The 23508-nt window shown below is 43.5% G+C and overlaps 1 protein-coding gene across 2 annotated transcripts; it reads right to left on the bottom strand.

The window, feature by feature from the left end:
* Positions 1-3544: 3544 nt before the first annotated feature.
* LOC138192415 (lysyl oxidase homolog 4-like) lies at positions 3545-22183 on the bottom strand. Of its 2 annotated transcripts, none has more exons than XM_069139795.1 (15): positions 22140-22183; positions 21061-21329; positions 20335-20984; positions 19519-19730; positions 13755-13793; positions 13438-13645; positions 12088-12268; positions 10669-10823; positions 10420-10587; positions 9812-9974; positions 8816-9059; positions 7954-8069; positions 7462-7598; positions 4984-5095; positions 3545-4438 (listed from the first exon to the last, which is right to left on the bottom strand). In XM_069139795.1, exons 2-15 carry the CDS (start codon positions 21326-21328, stop codon positions 4368-4370), a joined length of 2724 nt encoding a protein of 907 aa, XP_068995896.1. In that variant the 5' UTR covers position 21329; positions 22140-22183; the 3' UTR covers positions 3545-4367. The 2 variants fall into 2 exon arrangements, with proteins under 2 accessions (XP_068995896.1, XP_068995895.1); XM_069139794.1 differs by lacking the exon at positions 22140-22183 and adding an exon at positions 21805-21891.
* Positions 22184-23508: the final 1325 nt, after the last annotated feature.

The following is a 23508-nucleotide window of genomic DNA, read 5'->3' as shown; positions in this document are numbered from 1 at the left end:
AAAACTTGGCACAAACAGTCAATTGGTCCCAAAGATTAACTGATCCTGGTCAAAGGTCAAAGGTCAAGGTCAATGTGACCTCATCTCCGTTCCAGCGCTCCGTCCTATTCTCTTGAATGTAATATCGCAAGAATAACTTGAAGGAATTACTTAAAGTTTTGCACAAACATTCACTTGGTCCCAATGATGAACCGATTTAGATTTTGGTGGTTGAAGGTCAAAGGTCAAGGTCAGTGTAACCTCATCCGTTCCATCTGTCCGTCCCATTCTTTTGAATGTAATATCTCAAGATCGACCTGAAGGAATTTATTCAAATTTGGAACAAATGTTCACTTGGTCCCAAGGATAAAGTGAGCAGATTTTGTCCATTCCATTCTTTTTAATGCGATATCTCAGGAACATTTTATGCAAATGTCTTCAAATTTGGCACAAACATTCATTTGGACTCAAAGATCAATTGATTACATATTGGTGGTCAAAGGTCACTGTGACCTCACAAAATACATTTGTGGACATATCTCCAGAATTCATACAGTAATCATGACAAAACTTCATACAAATGTCTGACATTTTGTATATCTTAAAGGTCAAAGGTAAACTACTGTGTGACATCAAAATGTTCTGCAAACAAACTTTTTTGCCATTATTCAACGGCATAACTCAGGAAGAGAAGACTGTGAGCATATTTCACAATTGGCTGGATACTGAATTGGTAGCACTAATCGTGGGTGTCCACTGAGAATCTTTGGTGGTTGTGTTCATGTTCTGTGCTGTCAGGTTGACGATGTCTGAAGCATCCATTGTTTTATACCTTTGAAGCATTGTCTACTGTCAATCAGCTTTGTTGGCCAAGCATGTGAAGTCTTCTCTACATTACGTGTGGACAGAAATGGATGTAATTTGACAGGTTGGTAGAGACATACAACCATAAAAAAATCTGATCACCAAATATATTGTATGTTGATGTGTCATAATTTAAGCCTTTAAGACTTTTTGTAGCATCTGTTGGTTATATTTATTGTTTGCCGTTGCAACCAGACCTCTTCTCTTTCAAAACCTGATTACGAACATCGAGTGAAACAGAAGCAAATGTGAACACATTTTCTGTCGACCTCCCTGTGCGCTGCTGGTCGTGCAGCTGAATTACAGCTCATAGCTGCTCTTTACCATCATCGTGGGAGATCTGAGCCCTGCCCATAATCTCATGCTTTACTGTGGCTTCACGTGGGGGTGATGTACCACAGAGCAGCCTGCTGTGTGCCTCATACACAATCATTAGATTAACAACACCAACACAAACCACGACTGAGCAAGTGGTGGGTCCAAGTACCGGCTCTGCATAGACGGGCTGCTCAGAAACACTGCATGTTGTGTCATGGAGCAAATGAAGTGGGAGGCATGCTCCAAATGAAGGAATAATCTCATGTCCCCCTACAATAAAGGACCCGGTGGTGAAGGGCGGTGTGTTTCCTAGCAACAAACATTGTAAGCAAACATGCCTTACATCACCCCTCCTCCCGTTTTAAAAGTGTAAACTTTGTAGTTATGGCGCTGTTTCATCAACACGTTAGAAATCAGTGGAAGAAGAGGATAAAGGAGAAGAAACTGATGAAGGAGAAGAAGATAACAATGAAGAAGAAGAAGGTGGAGGAGGGTGAGCAGCAAGATGAGTAGGAGGAAGAGGAGGAAGATGAGGAAGAAGAGAAGGAAGACCAGGAGGAAGAGAAGGAAGAGAAGGAAGACGAGCAGGAAGAGAAGGAAGATGAGCAGGAAGAGAAGGAAGACGAGCAGGAAGAGAAGGAGGAAGAGAAGGAAGATGAGGACAAGGAGGAGGAGAAAAATTAGGAGGAGAAAGAGTCATTGTCAATATTATTATATTTATTTGAGGAACCATGTACATAAAAAAGGGAAGCAAAAAGCGAACTCTTGGTTTCATGGAACAAATTAATTGATATAACGGGAGAATTCTGAAATTCTAAAAGTCTCCTTATCTGTTTCACCTGGGCAAAGTGACACTGAAAAACTCCTGCAAAAAAAATGACATTTCTACTCATTTTTTTTAACTACCACTCAAACAAATTTAATGCAACAGCAATGAAGCCCAACAAATCTACATCTATTTTAGTCATGACAGTATTAGGCGGTGTCTTTAGTGAATGCGCCACCCTTGGCAAACTGGTGGCGGTTGCATTTTTATAACAGGTTTAATAACAGGTTTTATAACAGGTTTAATAGCAAGTTTTATAATAGGTTTATAACAGATTTAATAACAGGTTTATAACAGATTCATAACAGGTTTATAACAGGTTTTATAACAGATTTAATAACTGGTTTATAACAGATTCATAACAGGTTTATAAAAGGTTTATAACAGATTTATAACAAGTTTAAGAACAGGTTTATAACAAGTTTAATAACAGGTTTATAACAGGTTTAATAACAGGTTTTATAACAGGTTTTATAACAGATTTATAACAGATTTAATAACTGGTTTATAACAGATTCATAACAGGTTTATAAAAGGTTTATAACAGATTTATAACAAGTTTAATAACAGGTTTATAACAAGTTTAATAACAGGTTTAATAACAGGTTTTATAACAGGTTTATAACAGATTTATAACAGGTTTATAACAGATTTATAACAGGTTTATAACAGGTTTTATAACAGGTTTATAGCAGATTTATAACAGATTAAGCCTAACCTAGTAGTTTTAGTGTCTAACAGATTTAGTGTTAGTTTAGTTTAGTTTAGTTTAGTTTTAGTGTCTAATCCTATCCTAGTAGTTTTGGTGTCTTATCCTATTTTAGTAGTTTTGGTGTCTAGTCCTATCCTCGTAGTTTTGATGCCTAAATTTAAGGCACCTTACTGTTTATGCCCAGGCAACACAAAATGTAACATTCACTCTGTAGCCTCTGGTGGACTGACGGGTGTATTACATGCTTGGACTTGCTTTTGGGTTGAGTAATCTCCTTCAAGGAAAAATGTGGCCAGTCGCTGACAGCTGAGCTCTCAATATACTGTCACTTTGAATAAAAATTACATCTCTGAAACTTTGTCACCTCCAATGTCTTTGGATTTGATGTTAATTTGCCACTTTACTTATAGAAAGTTCCCTCCAGCTCATTAACGGAAAATTGGCCAAAGTGAGTCTACATATTTAAACAATAGCCTACAGTATGTGAGAGTTTCCAGTGTTTGTATGTGTTCATCATAAGAATGGAATCAACCATAAAACATGGCTTAGCTCCGTCTTGTGCAGGGAAAGGATGAGAAACCCAGTCACTTCACTCTTTTAAGAACTTTTTCAAATCTGCTGAGGGAACTGAAATGATGTTGATGTGATCAGACTGTATAAACTGCCTGAACTGCTTTTAAAGGGTAACTTTTGTTATTTTTCTTCACTACATATAGTAGTCATTGAATTACAGGAATACATTTTAACCATTTGGCAGATTCCCAAAATCTTTTGCAGAAATTGTATTGTTAACCTTTGCTTTTCTTTGTCTGCAGTCAAATAACCATGCCTCCAGTGACCATAAAGTTTGTCAATCTGTTTATTCTTTCACTACCATTACCAAGTACTTTTAAACGTAATACCGTGGTACAACCAGATCTCATCTGTTGCTGCTGATGCTAAACAGGTAAAGAACAAACAAAGTGGAAATAGTTGTCATAATAAAATTAACAATACAAACAAGTTTCAACTCAAAAGTACATTAAAATTTGGCATAAATTAGAGACCTAAAGTACAATATTCCAAAGAGGTAATATAAAACTGTACATGACAATACATTTGCAATACATTACAATATTTATTCAAAAGAGGCAAAGTAGCACCATGAAATTAAAAAATCCAAAACTAAAAAGCATACAGTTGTAACAGTGAATGCTGAATGTTGTAATGGGAACAGTGAAAGCACAGGAAGCACATACAGAGTTTTGCAGACAATCTGTTGCCTGTGTTGATATTATATGGACTGATTACTGTAAACATGTTCTCATGTACCTTCATGTCATTACTTTCTTAACTGTGGTTGTGTTTCAATCAAGGTAATTTAATTTGCTAAAAAAAAATTAAGATAAGTTTTCAAAATAGTTAACTACTCTATGTTTTATCATGGTGACATGATGCTAATGATGGTCTAATGATGGCAATTATCTTTTCTACGTTCATCTTTTTAACAGCAACAAGAACTGCTGATGACAATCAGTCACGGGATCCTAGTTAGTCACATTCCTCCCAATCCATCCTCCTCCCTCTTTTTACTGCCATGTCATGTCATTCATCCTCTCCCCCAGACATGTTGGGGTGTGTTGAGGAGTTGTACAGTTGTTCTGTTCTGAATTCTGGATGTTCCTTAATTCACAGGAAGTTGTTGGAAATCTGACGTTGGTGGTCAAATAAATCCTCCACCTCAGCGCTGTACGCATCACCTGGTAAAAACACAGAGAAGAGAAGTGGAATACAGAGATGCAAAAAGGCAGCTGGAACGGTCAATCAAAAAGTTCAGAGACTGTTGCTGTTCTAACGGAGTGCACGGTTCTGTTCGGTTCTGTTTTCTCTCAGACACCTCAGTAGAACTCGCTGTTGACAGTCTGACCATCGGGGACAAATTTAAGGTGCACAAACCGCGAATGCCAAAAAAAAGCCACTTGATTTCCCTCCTGAGCAGACGCGCCTTCTTCGGTTCTGGACGGTGACATTCTGCCCTCTTAAAATGCGAATGCCACTGAAAACACCTCGCTGGGCTCCTCGCTTCATCGCCGGAGGCCTTCTGAGGCATTTCAAGGGTCTCTGTTGCTGATTTCCAAAGCTGGACACAGAATATCATGTGCGCTCTACGCTTCCCTGCTTCCAGTGCATTACTGTGCTGCTCTTCATTTTTTTGCACAACAAGGAACAATTTCCAAACTTTTTGATTGAACCTACTTTTCGTTGATAAAACTGAGAGGATTCATGTGTGAGAAAAACATTCTACCTGCGTGGCACCCGAACATGTAAACCCGTGCTCCATCGTACTTGCACCTACAGCGCATTATATTGTTCTGGAAATCGGACTCGGCCATGTCTAAGGAAGGGTTGACCTCCACCTGTAGAAGAGGAAAAACAGTAGATAAGATTTTGCAAGAGTAAAGTCAGTCATCTTCATCAAAATTGAGTAAAAAAAACTCTTTTCTTCCAGAAAGCCAAACTACAAAGTTCTATCAGTAAGTTCCATTTTAAACTACTAAAGTTCTACCTATTCAATGTGAGACAATTTAATTTTCTTAGTAAAACTCACTAAAATATATATTAGGAGATTATGTGTAGTGACGACAACGCCCGCCCCACTTCTATTTCAGTGATCAGGCTAATGAGGCTGCCCTATGTTTCCACAGCTCTTCCTCATGTACATATTTAAACTATTCCAGCTTACTCTTATTGTAATTGACAAAGACATTATATCTCCCTGTATGCTGATGATATTTTGTTATATATGTCAAAAGTCTCCTTTAAGCATATGCCAGAGATGTCTTTGGTCACTGGTATCTCTGATAATAAAATAATGACTGCAGAGAGGAAGGTTTTTCCACTATTCCATTTATAGTGAAACTAAATTGTAAATTACACAAAAATGTACCAAATTATTTTTGCAATGACTGCTAATGAGGTGGGTGTATGGGGGGTTGTATGCGTGGGACTATTTCTTCGGGAGCACCAGTGACTTCCTGTAGTTTCCCTTCAATGGCTGGCAAAGTAACTTTCTGTCCAGACTGAAAACACTGCAAAGAGTGTCTTTTAATAAAGTAAAGGAACAAGCGAGAAGTGCCACTTTTTTTTTCAGACAGTTGGGAAACAACAGCTTTTCCACAGAACCCGACTGAGAAACCGCAGGATTATTGTTTTCCCCTTTTCTATATGACCCGTGACGTATAAATTCAGGGTTCAGGCGGTGCATGACATCACTTTCCACTCTTATCTCTGTGCATGAAAAAAAAAGTACCAGAGATGCAGATGACAGTTTTGGGTTTGGATTGAAGTTGCAGCCTATCATTAGACTGCAGCCATGGTTGGTTGCCATGGTTTGTTGTTTTCCACCCTGTCTGTCTGCATGCGTATATAAGAAAAGCACACAAATGAATTTTCCTGATGCACACATCAAACAGATAACCTCACCACATATTCAATAAAGTAACCCACTTTCATTTTTTACATACAGTATACATTTTGTGGTTCCAATTATGTTTTCTGGGAAAGATGCAAAATATACATAATTATGATTCTTTTTCATAACATTTTAGGCCAAATTTGGCTTTAAAGAGCTTCATATATTTTTTTAATATTGCATGTTGAGAGTGGCCAATGATTTCAGCACATATTTTATAGTCTCGGTGTAAAACACCATATTAACTTGGTGGCAGCTGATGCCCTATTAAAAGCTCTTGTAATAATGTGAAACAAAGAGCCCAGAGTCTGTTTTACAGAACAATGAAAGGCCGTCACTGTAATGTAAAAGACTGTGAGGTTGTGCAGCTGATTTTTAAATGACGGTGCAATCAGGAGCAATCAAGCTGAGGTGGCCGTGACTCATCAGCTTTAATGTATGGTCCTAAAAATGGCTGCCACGCTGCCATTGAGGGTGAAAGCTGGAAGAAACACAGCGACTGAACAAACGAGGATCTACGCCCTTTATGAGCAGCTCAACTACTGTTGCACCACAATCACCACCACAAAGTGCCGCTGGGTCCCGGCATCGTGGCAACGGTGGATTTCCGCTTCATGACATGTATGTGGGTTTTATCTTTCAAGAAGTGGCTCGTCATACGTGTGCGTGTCGTTTACGTAAAGTCCACGTAAGCACATGCAAGTTCAACCGAGACATCTTGAATTCATGTAAACACTCGGAAAATGATTAGTAAGTGTAAACATTGCTGTCACTCAGGAGAAGAAACAGAAGAAATGATAGAAGAGCAGATTGGATGTCGGGAAACAGTCGAAATGTGTGACAGGAGTTCAGCTTCCAAACATAAAACTTGTAGAAATGAGCCGTGTTGACAGAACTTTTCCACCGACGACGGTCCGCCAGTTAATAGCAGGTCTACTTTCTATATAAATCCAGACTAAATTCACTTTCCCTAAATACGCACACACCCTTCAAACGACACACACACGTCTACCTGAAGGGCTTGAACCAGAGCCGAGAGGCATTTAGCTGAAATTACAGTCTTTTATCGCTGCTTTTATCTCGTGTTACTTCAGATGTGGAAACATGAACCTTTTTGTTTGCTCTGTTCTTTCTGTTGCCTTCATCTGAGAAGCTGTGCAAGCTACCAAGATCATTGATGCTTTTTCACCGGGAAGATGAAGTGTGGATTACTTTCTCTTCTGTTTTTCCTATAGATAGCTGAGCATAATATAATATATCATCTATAACAGATGATAATTGATTGAGATGATTCTTTAGAAATCAACTGACCTGAAAGATGTATTCACCAGGTCGTATGTCTGTGATGTCGATCCACTGACAGTCGATATCGTGGCGGTAGGTGTCCCAGCAGCCCACTGAGATGCCCTGTTGTCCCATGTTGTAACAAGCGTACCTTTTATGGATACCTGGAGAAACCAAACAGGTCCAGACATATGAGGAGACTTGAAAAAAGACTACGAAGTTGTGTTGTTTGTTTTTTGCTGTCAGTCAGTCTGAAATTATAATGAAATGATTTAAAAAACAGATCTATTTTTGGTGTCTTTCAAATGAATAGAAAGGATTCAAGCTGTGCAGCCAAAGTCTGTTTGGACTTGGCCTTGGCTCTGACAGCCTGCTGCTGACTTTCAAAACTCATTATAGGATTCCAGCTTTGCACTTTCATGTACTCCTGATTCTCTAATTTGTCACCACTTGGCTTTTCTTTCCAGATTTCCTTCGCAAAGCAGATTTACATGTCACTGCTCTGTGATCAGCGGTTACCGTCGGGGCAGTAAGTGTCCTCCAGACAGAAGCTGGCTTTGTGACCTTCGGCGACCTTGGTCCCGTTGACGGTGAGCAGGTCGTAGTGGGTGAACACCTCGATGCTGTGGTAGTGTCTGAAGGGGGGATCGAGGGCGAAGGAGGTAAAAACAAAAATACAAAGTTAGAGAAAGTACATGAGGAAGAGCTCAAAGTATTAAAACGCAGACCCTGATGTTTATTTGAAATATAGCAGCCATAAATCCTGTCGTGTTATTCTGAAGGCGTCAGAGAGACACGACTATAAAAACCCACGTGATCAGAAAGATATCAGTTTGGTGTTGCTTTTTCTCTCCTTACAGAACATTCCCAGAACCAAATCTGCCCAAACTCACAGTCCAACCATGTGTTTGCTGCTTGTGGAGGTGGTGATTGCCAGAACCACAACCGCGGCGATAAGAGCTGCAGTCGGCTCTGACGGTAACGAGCAGCGAGGAGGCTGCTTATTGTAAACATGTTAAATAACAGACTTTTATACTTGTGTCTCTATTTCTGGTGTAGATCACCAGAATATCTCTGAGCTGCACCCGCTGATCATGCTTCACCCACGAGATCTGAACTTCCCATTCATCACTGCAGACGTCTCATTTTTTGACCTTTGCCATCAACTGTGTTTGTTTTCTCAAATGCTTATTTTTTCTTGCGCCGCCTCGTCATGTGCCGAGCTTGAAGACGAGCTTCTCTCCGACCGGACCTGCAGCCAATCAGCACATCGAAGGCCTCGAACGAGCAGCTGCTGCTTTAGATGAAAACCTGAAAGCTCCTCCGAGCGACACGGTGCCTTCAAGGAAACCCTGTAAACATCAGTGTCACACAGCCTCACCTGTGACACTGGTGCCACGTCCAGCTTTCTCTGGAGGACCGCGGCCTGAAGTCGGCCCGACCCATGTTCATGATGCGGGAGGAGAAGCGTAGCAGGCGGCGGTGTCCGTAGGGCCAGTTCATCCTGGCGGCGGAGGAGGAAAGGCAGTTCTCCTCGTTAGCGCAGGTCAACAGGTGAAGCGGTCGGTCCTCCACGTACGCCGTCTCCTGGACCAGCTGCGCGTCCAGAACCAGGTCCGGAGCCGCTGCAGCAGAAAAACACTTCCATTAAAAAAGGGCCTTTAAATTTGTTTACAAGTATTGTTTTGTATTCCACACATTCTTCTTCCTTGTTTTTATGAGGTTTTTAATGCCCACAATGCAACACCAACTGGACCTTCGCAGTTTAGCCTGAAGTTTGGTAGCTAAAGTAGCTAGCTGTTTGCCTCAGGTAGAGAAAGATGTGGGAACTCACTTCTCTTCAACTCAAACATTTTAGTCTTCAGACCCAAGAAGTGACATCACTGGATGCAGTTCATCACACTTCATGAGGCTGGTAAAGTGTGCAGTACACCGTCTGTCCACTAGAGGACACATGTCAGCATCACGTTTCCTCATGTATGACGGGAGGTTTTGTGACGGACATAATATCATGAAGTCCATGTGAGGAGGACGTCGGCTCGTAGTTACTGTCGACATGAGTCCGTATCAACGACGGCCTCTTGTGGTATTCATAATGTCGGAAATCAAAATGTTCTGTAAGACCCGAGTTCATGAGTTGTGACAACTTAGCTGATGTTTACGGAAATTAGAGGAAGTTCATTTTATGTTGGATGTTATATATTGTAATTTTAGTCATTTAGAGTTTTTCTTCGTAAATTAGATAACAAGCACATCTGTGGAAACCGTCGACCTTCCCAATGACCTTCAAACTAACTATATTACGTGAAACTGGGTGGTTTTAGGCCGTTAGTTCCTTCAGACGTTTCTGAACAATAAAATGTGTTCTTAAACTCACTCTCGACACACGTGACTCCTGCAGACTTCCCGTCTCCTCCTCGGGGACAGTAGACATTGGTGTTTCTGCGACACTGCTGGATGGACATCTCGGTGCCGATGCAGTGAGTCCCACTCAGCACCACCTCGCTAGCGCCGGAGGATCCGGGCCAGAACCAGGTCTCCTGCACACACAGCACATTACAGCTCATTAGTATTTGAAACACTTCTGCTGTCAACATCAAACTTTTATAGAAACTACCAGTACACATTATCACATTTTCCACTCTTCTTCAGTTTTAAAAACCTGCCTGTCAAAATGCTCCCCTCCCCCTCCCCTCCCCCCAACCCGGCCTTTCCATGCACAATTCTATTTTCAGTTTGTTTGCTCTGTGAATTTCTCCTGATCTTTCTTCGCCTCACTTTCCCTCTTTTATTTTCGGTGCGCTGGAAGTGGACGTTTGAGAAGCCTGTAATTACCTCTGGCCTCGGTAATAACACAGCTGACACACAAACAGCAGGACGGAGAGAAGGAAGGGGCGGAGCTCGTGGAACAAAATGTCAGAGACAGAAAAGGAGGGATTCAAAGGAAAACCTGTTGAAAGACATGAAGTGAATCCAGTTTTGTACCTGGTGAGCTGTGGAAGCGAAGCCCAAGCCGAGCTGTCTGCAGACCACCATGGCCTCGTTCAGGCCCCAGTTCTCGCTGCAGATGGAGCCCCAACGCTTCACCCCCCCGACCTCCATCAGAACCTCCACCCGGCCCTCTGCAGGCTCTCTGCCTCCCGCCAGACGCACCTGCATGTGACGACAAAGTGCTGACTGGTCAGAATCCTGCTGCTGTGGAAACGTAGGTGTGTTTGTGGGTCTGGTTCTCACCGAGGCCTGCAGGCCGGTGTTGGGCACGTTGCAGCGCACCGCCACGTCCTGGCTGTGTTTGCAGGTGTAAAGCGGCACCTGCTGGTACTGACACTCAGTAATGGACTTCTCCCTGCCGGTGCACTGGACGCTGTTCATGTGGATGAGACCGGTACCTAAAGACAAAGGGTGGGGGAGGAGCAGTTAAAGGCCACATGCAAAGACACACACACACACACACACACACACACACACACACACACACACACATAAAAGTCCCTAAAACCTGATAGCTCCACAGCAGCAGATGTCCAGAGGGATTAAAAGCCCAGACGGGACCGGTACCTCTGATGTGTGATGTGGCTCTGAAACAGAGGTTTCTGCTTTATAAACTAAAATAGACACCGAAATGGCAAAATGGAGCAAAATCGTTGAACACATCTCTGTTTGCGGAGGTGTACGAGGCTGAAGCCCATTAAAGACCTATAATTTGGACTTAAATAGCTGATGATGTCATGGAGTCTGGTTCACGTTGCTCCTCTCTGACGAGTCTTCACATGGATTCATGTTTTATATGTTACATGTTCACAAAGCTCATCAACCAAACTGAGCCACAGATGTCTATTCTGACATGAACCATGTTCATTATTCAGACGTAAGAGCACCTGGTTCAACAGAGCTCTAAAAGTAACACTCAAATGCTTTCCACGAATCACTGAATGAAGTAAAGTAGAGCGAAGAGTGCGCCACTATTATAGGACCTGCTGTGTGCTTATTTGGGCAGAAAGATAATGGGAGGAAATGAACGTGATTACAGAGTTACTGCAGAGGTATGGCAAGAAAAAAAGGACAATAAGTGAGTGTGAGAAAACGAGTCTCTGCTATTTCCTCGAAAAAACTTTAACTCTTTTCTTGCTACACAGTTTAGCGGCTCTATTTTCTTGCCCACAACAAAATCTCTGCCAAAATAATGAGATGTGAATGTTTGGTCGGTGCTGATTGTCTGACTTCCTGGTTTCAAAGCTGGACGAACGTTTCACATGCAGCAGGTTTATTTTGTTTGGGTAGAAGTGGTCATGGGGAGAGCAGCTCAACAACCAGCTGCTCCAGTACAAGTGAAGCTCAGCCTGTAAACATCTTCTGGGTTTATTTGTCTGCTCAGGTTCATGCTGCTCGGAGGGCTTTCAGACTGGGAGGTGTTTAGTCTGAAGGAATCACTGAGCTGCACTCATCACACGTCCTGCCGACTGAACACAGAACTGGTGATCAGATCAGCTGGTGGCCTCTTTTAATACACTTTATGATTTCATGAAGGACATTATCTGTTTACTTGGGACAAAGGGGCCAATAAAGAACCAGTTATAGTTTTGTTAAAACAAGCAGTGATGGTGAGTGAAGCTGTGTGTGGTTGGGTTTGTGTGTTTGTGTGTCCTATCTCACCTTGGCCCAGCTGAGCCTTGGTCAGCGCCTCTCTGGCCGTCCCGAAGCCCAACTCTCTGCAGACCACGCTGGCTGCAGTCACGTCCCACAGGTGGTCACACACGCTGCCCCACTTGCCGTCTCTCAGCACCTCGACCCGGCCCTCCCCGACCCGAGGCCCGGCCTTCAGACGCACGACGGGCTGCAGGCCGGACGGGAGAGTTCAGGTGACAAATTCCAAAGTTTGTGAACTGATTTGAAAATCTTATACTTTTGTCCAAATTTAGTCGTGACTTTTTCAGAATGTGAAACTGGCACACACACACCCGAGCTGGTCCCGAGCTGGACCCCAGCTGGACCCCAGCTGGTCCCGAGCTGGACCCCAGCTGGACTCGAGCTGGACCTGAGCTGGACCTGAGCTGGACCCCAGCTGGACTCGAGCTGGACCTGAGCTGGTCCCGAGCTGGACCCGAGCTGGACCCGAGCTGGTCCCGAGCTGGACCCGAGCTGGACCTGAGCTGGACCCCAGCTGGACTCGAGCTGGACCTGAGCTGGTCCCGAGCTGGTCCCGAGCTGGACCCGAGCTGGACCCGAGCTGGTCCCGAGCTGGACCCGAGCTGGACCTGAGCTGGACCCCAGCTGGACTCGAGCTGGACCTGAGCTGGACCTGAGCTGGACCCCAGCTGGACTCGAGCTGGACCTGAGCTGGTCCCGAGCTGGACCCGAGCTGGACCTGAGCTGGACCCCAGCTGGACTCGAGCTGGACCTGAGCTGGTCCCGAGCTGGTCCCGAGCTGGACCCGAGCTGGACCCGAGCTGGTCCCGAGCTGGACCCGAGCTGGACCTGAGCTGGACCCCAGCTGGACTCGAGCTGGACCTGAGCTGGACCTGAGCTGGACCCCAGCTGGACTCGAGCTGGACCTGAGCTGGTCCCGAGCTGGACCTGAGCTGGACCTGAGCTCGGCTAGCTGTTATCTAGTTGGTGGTTGTAGCTTTGTGCTCAAATGTTACCAATCTTCTACTCTTAACAAGATCCAAAATATCCCAAAACAATTCTTTTAAAACACCCAAAACGACAATTTCCTTTTTCTGATATTCTCAGGTGCTTCAGCTTCTGTTTTGTCGGACCAACAGTCACAACTTTGTGATTTATTGATTTGAGAAGCTAAGAGAAGCTTAGCTTAGCTTAGCTTAGCTTAAAGTGTGAAAACATGTGCTTCCAGTATGTGCTGAGCCGAGGCCTGTAGGTTTAAGTGCAGATGAATTCGACTCTAGAGGTCGTATAACAGCTGCTGGGTTGAACACTGGACCGGGCTGTGCTAATGTTAGCTGTTAGTTTTAGTTTGAACTGAAAGTCCAGCTGCTCCCTCACCGGTACAGCAGGTGGCGCCGGTGCTCTGCCGTTACGGGTGAACTGGGATCCGGGGACACAGCGGACGACGGCGTACATGCCCCTCCTGCAGGGGACGTCCGTCCTGGGGAGGGACAGCTGAGCCTGACACTGAGACAGAGACGTCTCCACACCCTGACACCGGACCTGCTCCACCCAGTACGCCTTCTTACTGATCTGCGTCCGCAGCCTGGACAGCAACGTTAGAGGAACATTAGAGGAACATTAGAGGTTTGGGATCTGACCTCGTTCCTTCTGATCTTCAGTACATACGTGTAGGTGCATCACATGATGATTACCTGGAGGAAGGATCGGCCAACTTGGAGTCCCACTGTTTCCTGAAAGACAGATTTAGAGATCTTTACAAGGAGCAGACGAAACAGTCTTCAATCATTCTCTCCTTCTTCATTCTGTCTGTCGAACCTCAAAAAACAAACTGAAACCTACAGATATTAACAACTAGAAAGGACGTCTGTCTGCTTAAATGTAAACGGAGCGGAAGAACGATTTACAACACAAACCTTCCTTTTCCTCTTTCCTTTCTTCTTTTCAAGCCTTTTTCCTCTTCATCCTCCTCTACTTTCACGAGTATTTCTGCTCCACTGTTTGTCTATATGTCTACAGTGGACGTCTGGTTTGAGCAGAAAACACTAAAAATACCAACAGGCCACTGTCCATTACTCCCAGCAGGAGGCCTTAGTGAGGTCGGAACCGGGTCTCGTTTCATACGTTTTACCTTAAACTGGAGTTGAAAGGGGAAATAGTGTGAGTCTCTCTCTCTCTCTCTCTCTCTCTCTCACACACACACACACACACACACACACACACACACACACACACACACACACACACTAGCTGACCACAGACAGGTGCAGTGTGACTGACGCCTTTCATGAAGGACCGAGTACCGGCAGGAGGAGAGTTTACTGTTCAACCAGATTCATGATGCAGTTAAATATTTTCAAACTAAAACAGGAAACCCCACAAACCCTGTAGTTATTGGAATAAGTCCTAATGTTAGAGGAGAAATGTCTGAGACAGGAGCGCCTGACAGGAGATGATTGGTTATTTTTTTAACAGGTGCAATGGAATATATTCATCAATATATTGTGATTTATATCGATAAATCACAATATATTGATGAATATATTCCATTGATGAATATATTGTGTTAAGGTGTTGTATTGACAACACAACACAATTAGGCAACTTATATTTCAGAGCCATGGACAGAGCCAAAAAACCTCAGTCCGATCAACACACACTAGACTCCAGTCTGTGCTGCTCGTGGATGGAAAGAGAGGTGAGAGGAGAACAAGGGGGAATTATGTTGGTCATTTTGCTAACATGGGGAACGGCGATGAACCGTAACGTCCTGTTTGGTGAGTACAGCTTCGTCCTCTGGGGATGAATCTGTATTACCTCCTACGATGCAAAAAAACACGAAATCCTTGATTGTCTCCGGGGTAGAAATATCTTTAAATAACAAAAGCATGAGGTTGTAGGACACTTTGAATCTGCTAAAAAAAGCTGTGAACACAATGTTGAGATATCATCACATTTTAATTTGATATGTCGAACTGGTTGGGAAACTAGTTCATCTGCGGCAACAGCATTATTGATGTAGAGTTGTGTTTTTGCCCAAGTGATGAATATATTTACTTTATTCTAGTCTAACTGTGCCTGTCTGATTCTTTTGGTCTCAGCAGGTTGTATTTTTTTTTTAGGTTTTTAGCAAGATTTTTCAGTGTTTTGTTGTTGTTGAAAATTGCTTCTTATTTGTGCTGTAAACAAGTCTGATGAAGAATGAAAAGAAACCTAAACAGCTGTTAGAGCAAAACTGCAGTTTGGTTTGTCACTGTGAGCAATATATACAAATATATTTGACCATTTTATACATAGGAGGATATATAATTCATTTTTCTTTTATTACACTAAACTTTAAGGGGAAATATTATCAGAAAGTTTTTTTTTCAATTAGTATTCCGTTGTTAAGGAATTTTACGTGACAAAATACATTGCAATTAAAATCTGTGTTTGTCTCTGATCACTTCCATCTGCCTTCCTGCTTCAGTTCCTTCTCTTCTCCTGCTCGCTTTTGTTCCGTCATCCCGTCTTTGTCTGTCATTTGTTCTTTGTCAACTTGTCCAAAAGCATAAACGTGCCTAAAACTAGACCTCATCAACTGACTCAGACATTAAAATTGTGTATCTGAACAACAAACTGGATGAAGAAGGACAGTGTGTGTTTCAGGGTAATTTCTCCTTCAGTTTCAGTGTGTACTGTAAAGGGGTTGAGTTGTGTATGATTGTGTGTATTTGTTGTATGTCCTGTGCTTGTGTAAGCTTATCTGTGTGTGTGGCGTTTAAAATGTTTCATAACTCTGTGGTAAATCCAAATGAGACAGAGAGACTGTATGGGGGTGTTAGTTCATGGTTTGGAGGGGAGGGGTGGGGAGAAGGGGGAGTGTGAGAGCGCTACCCATATAATTGCCTGCTGTGCTTGGCAGTGTCTGCTTTGCGGTCGAGGAGTAGCATGTTGGTTCGCACACACCAGACAAGGAAATATGCACGTACATATCAACTTTCCCTGCATAGCCTCGAAAAACAAACCCTTTAAAAGCCGTCGTTCCGACTGCATGCTGAGAAACACAGAACCAGTGATGGAAGCCTGAAGACCCCGTGAACTGTGCAACTTTTATGAGAATCGCTAAAGTTCACAGGAGGAGGAAAAACATGCAGTTTTGGTTTTCAGATATGCTTCAGTTGTCCTTTTTGAAAGCATCACATTGGAAACAGGTTGGAGTGACTTCAGGCTCTCTGTCTTCTCAGGAAATTGAAAGGAAGGGAAGAGAACCACAGTAACAAGCCTCAACACAACTAAGAGGTTGCGATCACAGCGTACTGCTGGAGTCTTTGAACCAGGAGAAGACTGTCTTACTTCTCGGGATCTTCAGCTCGATGCCTGTTTTTTATGCAACTCTGACTACACAATACCGTAACCACAGTGGAGAGAGGAGCTGCCTCTCAGGAAATCTGCGATAACCTGTTATTATACTGCATGAATGCAAAGCTGCCTGACTGGAACATTCGACTCACTTAGGAGACAGCAGGTTGCCACACTGAATCCACAACAGCCCGTAGACGATCCGATCATCCCCCATGGAAGGAAAAGTCAAAGGGGTCATAATGATGTACTTTCCATGAAAAGTGGGTTTTAGTATAATTGCCACAAAGGCATTAAATTCAGCCTTTAAAAAGGCTGGAACGAAGGAAGGGAGAAGCAAGGAGCAGGGGGTGAAAGTAAATTAGAGGAACTGAAGAAGTTACTGTAAGCCTCAAAGAGAGTGTGAATGTGAGGAAACAAGGGAGATGGAAAATGGTTTTAGCACTTGGCTTTTGTAAGCACAGCAAAGTGGGGGAGTATTTAAACATCTGTAAAAATGCACTGAGCAACTTAACAGGCAGAGACAAAGGCAGTCACACCAAAAAAACAACCACATGGCCAGAGAGGGAAGTGCTGACACAGCACAGGGTGTGCAGCAGGTTCAGTTGAGAGAGTATTCTAGATTAGAGGATCTCTCAGACCATAATTACAGCTGTTCAAGTGGACACAAACCCCCAAAAAAGACCAGGCATGAACCACTGGCAGCACAGTGGGCAGCACCAGGAAGACGTTACGTGACATTACGTTGTCATGCATGGATTAGTATTAACAAGAGCTACTCACTTTGTGGTGCAAATGTCGGCATTCTAACGTGCTCACAATGACAACATACTACAGTTTAGCACGTCTAATCCTTTTGAAAAGTTTGAAAGGTATTTTGTCATAAACCAAAATTATGGACACTTTTAAGCCTGCCCAGGGGACTATTATGTTTATTTCTAACACATTTTATGGCAATCAATCAGATAGTTGTTACGATATTTCATGGAAAACCAACACATCCTCTATAGGACCAACACATCCTCATAAATCTTCTATAGGACCAACACGTCCTCATAAATCCTCTATAGGACCAACACGTCCTCATAAATCCTCTATAGGACCAACACGTCCTCATAAATCCTCTATAGGACCAACACGTCCTCATAAATCTTCTATGGAACCAACACGTCCTCATAAATCTTCTATAGGACCAACACGTCCTCATAAATCCTCTATAGAACCAACACGTCCTCATAAATCTTCTATAGGACCAACACGTCCTCATAAATCCTCTATAGGACCAACACGTCCTCATAAATCCTCTACAGGACCAACACGTCCTCATAAATCCTCTATAGGATCAACACGTCCTCATAAATCCTCTACAGGACCAACACGTCCTCATAAATCCTCTATAGGACCAACACGTCCTCATAAATCCTCTATAGTGTATATGATCATTGGACCAACGACTTGTCGTCATGGCAGTAATAATAAACTAAATGGTCAAATATTGTGTATTGTGCTTTGGTTTGGGTTAAAATAAGTTTAAATGTTACTTAAGTTATGTTATATATGTGACATTAAATAAGTTATGCAATTTAACTTCTGTGGGGAGGGAGGGCAGCGGTCAGGCCAGTTGTCCTGTTAGCCGTAAAAAGAGGTCTGTGGGAGGACAGACGGACGGTTGTGTTTGAACGTTTATTTTGTGTTCACGTAGACTTTGGACAGTTTATGTAAAGTCTGAGTGGCATGAAGGTAAAGAGAGGATGTGTGTGTGTGTGTGTGTGTGTGTGTGTGTGTGTGTGTGTGTGTGTGTGTGTGTGTGTGTGCGTGTGTGTGTGTGTGTGAGTGTGTGTGAGTGTGTGTGTATGTGTGTGTGTGTGTGTGTGTAAAGGTTTATGTCTTTGGGTATTTACAACTAAAGTTGGACAGATTAGTTGGATTTATAGAGATTCATAATATAATATAAGAAGTTAGCATTATTATTATTATTATTATTATTATTATTATTATTATTAGAGTAAATGATTTGTGTTTCAGGGACAATGAAAGAGTAATAAACACATGAAAACAGATCTTTCTCTTCTCGTCTCTGGACTCTTTAATGCTTTAACTCAGTAGAAGAACTGTTTCATCTCAACATCGTTCTGAAACATACTTAGTTTCTTGTATGATTTTCTATATCTTATATCTTATCTTGTCTTATCTTATCTTATCTTGTCTTGTCTTGTCTTGTCTTGTCTTGTCTTGTCTTGTCTTGTCTTGTCTTGTCTTGGACTGGATATAAAAAGGATATTTCTGGCTCTTCACAGTGAACCAGTGCAATCACATTGAAGTAAAGGATTTTTTTCTAAATGTAGTTGCCGTGGTGATGAGTTTTGGCGTATATGGTGGTCAATGCTGATTGGTTGAAGGCTGCTCCGAGGTCAACAGACTCATGTATTCACGCAGTGAATTTAGATCTGGGAAAACCAGGCTCGGCCACTAGGGGCTCCATTACACTCACATTCAAAAAGCATCAACTTCTCTGATGAAATACTCAGTGAATGAAAAGTTTTACAGAAGTAATTATGGTTTCATGGCTAATTGCCTCCCTCTGATCAGTGTTATGGGGTCTTACTGAAGATAAGTCCATAATTAACTAGATATTCGGCCTTAATGAAGGACTGGAAGCAGATTATGGGAAGAAAAATTAGGCTGGGCAGAAAGGACAAAAGGAAGGAAAAGATAAACTAAGCCAAAGATTAAAAAAAACAAAACAGAGATCGAGATCCTGATAACTTCCACTAAAGTCCATTCGATGTGTTCGGAAGCCCCCCCCCCTCCCCCACCGGCATCAGAAACGCTGGAGGTTTCTTAAGTATGAGATTATAAACATGTAAGGGAGGTTTTATGAAGACACATACCGACATTAATAACAAACTGAAGGCCTGTGGACATTGTGCAAAGTGTGGTTCCACTAATGACAGCAGTTGAGGTTAACCTCCACTAGAGGGGGTTGGAACAGCCATCCAGGCATGGCGCCACCTACTCCATGAGGGGATGTGTAGTCCACCACACTTTTCCATCCTTTTCATAAAAAGACAGAGTTGTGTTGTCTCTAACCCCCCCCCGCCCCGCTCCCATACGTACCTGTAGGCGTTTTGGTCAAATACTTCTGCTGCAGGGAATCCTAACAGGCCACAGACGACCCGGCTGCTGCTCAGGTCCCATCCCTGGTTACACACATGGCGCCATCTCCCAGCATGCTTCACCTCCAGCACCCCCTCCGTCACCAGACCCCCGTGGTTACTGGACAGCGTGGGCCGTAGACGAGCCTCCTCCAGGTGGACCCTCTCAGATCCCTGTCCAGGTGAAACCTTCTTTTAAAAGTTCACTACCAACTGAGAACGCCGCTGCTTTCACCTCATTTTTGGATCTTTTTTTGAGGGATCTTTGTCACATGTTTTCACCTCAACCACATGAACCAAGCCTTTGTGAAGCCCGCCATACAGAGATCCAGTCGACTAACACAACTTCATCTCTGCTGAAACAATACATTGTCACGTTGTTTAAATAGATGGCATCAGACAGCACGCAATCAAGACAAGAATAACATGCTGTCAGTAATCATCACACTCTCTAATCATCCCCAGTACATACTGGAGGCAGCAGGAAGGAAACTGGGAGAACACAGTTGGTTTCATGCATCATGATGATTGCAAAACGCTCTGCCGAACAGAAGTGATAGATGGCTCGATTTCCTCTCATACTTTAGAAGAAGAGCCGCTGGTGGTTGAACTGAACTTCAGCTCTGCTGGTGCGTAAAAACTGGACCTGGAGCTCTGGGTTTAGGTTTGTCTCTAATTATACTTGCTCCACTGCTTGTGGCTCCACAAATGACATTTCTGTACGAGTCTGTAGAACCTGGATTGCGTTCCTTCGGTGTGTGCAGAAGTGTTTCTTTACCTGTGTGTAGTGTGCATCCGTCTCCAGTCCATCATCTGGATGAACTGCTGCTTCCACATGGTTCCCACTGAGCTGCTGCTGCCTCTCAGCCTGTTGAGGGGGCGTCTGCCTGTTCACCTGCCGCTCGGCCTGCCGTCTCACTGCCTGTGGACTGGTCCTCGCTGTCTCCTGTCTGTGCCTGTAGGATCCACCGTTTGCCAGACGGGAAGGTAGCTGGTGCCCTTGTGGGCTGGCCTGCTGGCTTGCTCCCAAACCGCCTCGACTCCGTCGCAAGATCTGGATCTCGTGGCCGTTTTCCTGTGGAGAGAGGATGCCGCGACGGGGAGAGGTGGGGTTGCGATGGAGGGCGATCTCATGGCCTCTTGCAGAAAAAGAGGAGGTGTCTACTGGGGCTCCAGGTGGAGCTGGAGGGAACGCAGACTGGCCTGGTGGAGGTCGGTTTCTCTGTCTTTGTTGGCTCGGCTGGTTCCTTGAGGACGAAGGAGCCTCTTCCAATGTAACAGCAGGCGAACCGGACCTCCTTTCCGGGCTGCAAATGACCCCGAGATCTTCGGCGTGAGTGCAGTCATTGACTCCCCAACCGTTGGACTGACACTCCTCAATGGAGAGCTCTGTGCCCTTGCAGCGCACATTGTCTAACCAGATCAGACCTAACAGACCGAGAAGGGATTGAATCAAGTGAAAAATCAGCGATGTTCAGAACTAAATATTCTGGGCTGTACATACCTTGTCCCTGGCCGAACTTGGCACTGTGCGCCCAGGTAAAGCTACGTTGAAAGCCCAGCTGTCGGCACAGCACGTTGGCCAGGTTAAGATCCACCTCGTCATCGCACACGGTGCCCCAGGCTCCGTTGTAGAACACCTCCACACGGCCCTCGTTTGCATTGCGCCGGCCGACGCCTGCAAGACGCACAAGCACCTCCTGTGCAGACAGCGGAGGGGGGAAGAGGAGCAGCAGGAGGAGGAGGGAAGACAGGGAGCTGAGGCACAGCATCCTGGAGGAGAAAGAGAAGCTGAATGAGACGTGAAAAAAAGGGCTGATGGAAACTGTTATGAGGTGAAGAGAAATAAAACAGCACGGAAAACAGACACGATGCACGAGGAGCCCCCGAATAAATATGCACGTTACCACAAAAATAAAAAAAATAAATCACACGAAGCCTTGAAACTCACATTCCACACTGCGACAAAACATATAATTAGAAACTCCTCTTTTAACCTTAATGGGACATTCCACAGGAAAACGGAAGATTGATAGATGTTTTTATTCTTTAGAATAATCAGAGTCATTTAAAGGCCAGTTGGAGGCCCTGAGAACCAGTCAGTCAGAGGAGTAATAGCCAGAGCTAAAAGTAGCCTCTCCATCCAGCCAACGGAAACTCTGGCAACCCGCAAACCCTCAAACTTCGCTGCATGCATTTAGCCAACAGACACAAGAGCAAATAAACACTGTCATAAAAATGTTCTCACATGAATAAAGCAGCAGGTCTGTGAGAGATGTTTTAGTTAATGAGCGATAATGAATTCATCCTCGGTCTACCTCCAACATCTTCATCATCTAACAGAGTTGGAGATCTGGAGGATGAAGAGACACTTTAGAATTAATTCATGCTTTTAGGGGAAAGTCTAATTCTACTTTGACATGCCTTTATATGTACATAAAACAGTACAAATATGTGCTAGTAAAAGCCTCTACCTCAGACTAATGAGGTCTAAAATGAATCCAGGCAGGAAGAAATCTGGTGTTTTGAAGGAAAAACCGACTGAAAGAGAAGAAAGAGAATAAATGCTGAGGTGGGACTCACCTATCTGTTGATGTGAGGAGTCACTGGGAGGAGAAGGACCAAGCACCAGGAGAAGAAGGCAGTGAGTTTGGTGCTGCTGTCTCCCTATTCTCCTCTTTCCCTCCCTCTTTCTTTCTCTGTCACTCCCTCAGATCTGCTGTTTAATCCATCCCTCCCATTTTATTCATTCAAGCTGATTTTTTTTCCCCCTTTTTTGCATCTGGTCACGTTTCGACTTTCCATCACCAACTGCTCAATAAAGAAAATCTAGAACAGGAAAATTGTCCCATTGGTTTATTAACATTTACTGTAGGTGATTTTATAATAATTGAAAACTTGTTAGCACTTATGTACCTGCAGCAGGTAGGCGACGTCCTAAACTAACCTCCTACTTGTCGGCTGGTCACATGGTTGGATACATGGGACACGTGAGCTCCACTTTAAAAAAAACAACCTGATTTAATAAGCATCTCTCCTTTTTTTTCTCTCTGTTCCCGGACATGAACACACTCAGTACAATCAATGGATATTTGTTTTATTATGCACGAAATTCTTACTAAATCCTCATTATCATTATAAACTTTACTATTTAAAAAAGTCCCTTTCCCCTTTGATGCCTGAAGGTTTGGGAGCTCTTTTATTTCACATGAAAATCACAAGCTCACACACTGACACACACACACACACACACACACACACACACACACACACACACACACACACACACACACACACACACACACACACACACACCGTGCCCACAGTTTGTGGTGTCATGAAATAAATACTAAATGCTCTGCAGTGAGAATGAAACTACAAGTCTGAACTCTGCATGAAGCTGAGTTTCGTAACATCCTCAGTCGTGGCACCTCCGCACATGAAGTTCTATCTAAGAATAGAGATGAATGGAGGCTCTATGATTACATGAAGAGGAGCAGATCTTCCCAAAGACGAGGCTACAGGGGTTTAACACGTAATCAGCTAACCGTAGAATTATATATCTCATAAAAATAAAAGCATTACAGTGATTTATGTAATTTAGAGGAGTGGCAGAAAGTCAGTCAACTTATTCTGGTTTGTGTCAGGTTGTATTTCAATGTCCCTTTTTCTTTACTTATTACTTTTTATATTATGCAGGTTTGACTGCAGCTCAGCAGACAAAACAGGAGCAATGCGTGTTAAACAGATTAAAATGGACAGCTGGTCTTTCAAACTAATTTTATGTACTGTAACATCTTCATGTGAGTGTTTTGACATTTTACATCTGACTGAGGCCTGACTTGTATTCCCCTTTTGTGTTAGAAGGCAGGTCACTATGGAGAGATGACAAGAAATGAGCGAGTAAGGCTCAATAGCTCCCTCTAGTGGGGTGCATAAGTAACTTGAACAT

The sequence above is a fragment of the Embiotoca jacksoni genome, unplaced genomic scaffold, assembly GCF_022577435.1.
Source record: "Embiotoca jacksoni isolate LCO1_2020_lvr unplaced genomic scaffold, fEmbJac1.0.p SCAF_85, whole genome shotgun sequence".
Classification (NCBI taxonomy): Eukaryota; Metazoa; Chordata; class Actinopteri; family Embiotocidae; genus Embiotoca; species Embiotoca jacksoni.
Note: the sequence above shows the minus strand (reverse complement) of the source record. Positions and strands in the feature narration are given on the sequence as shown.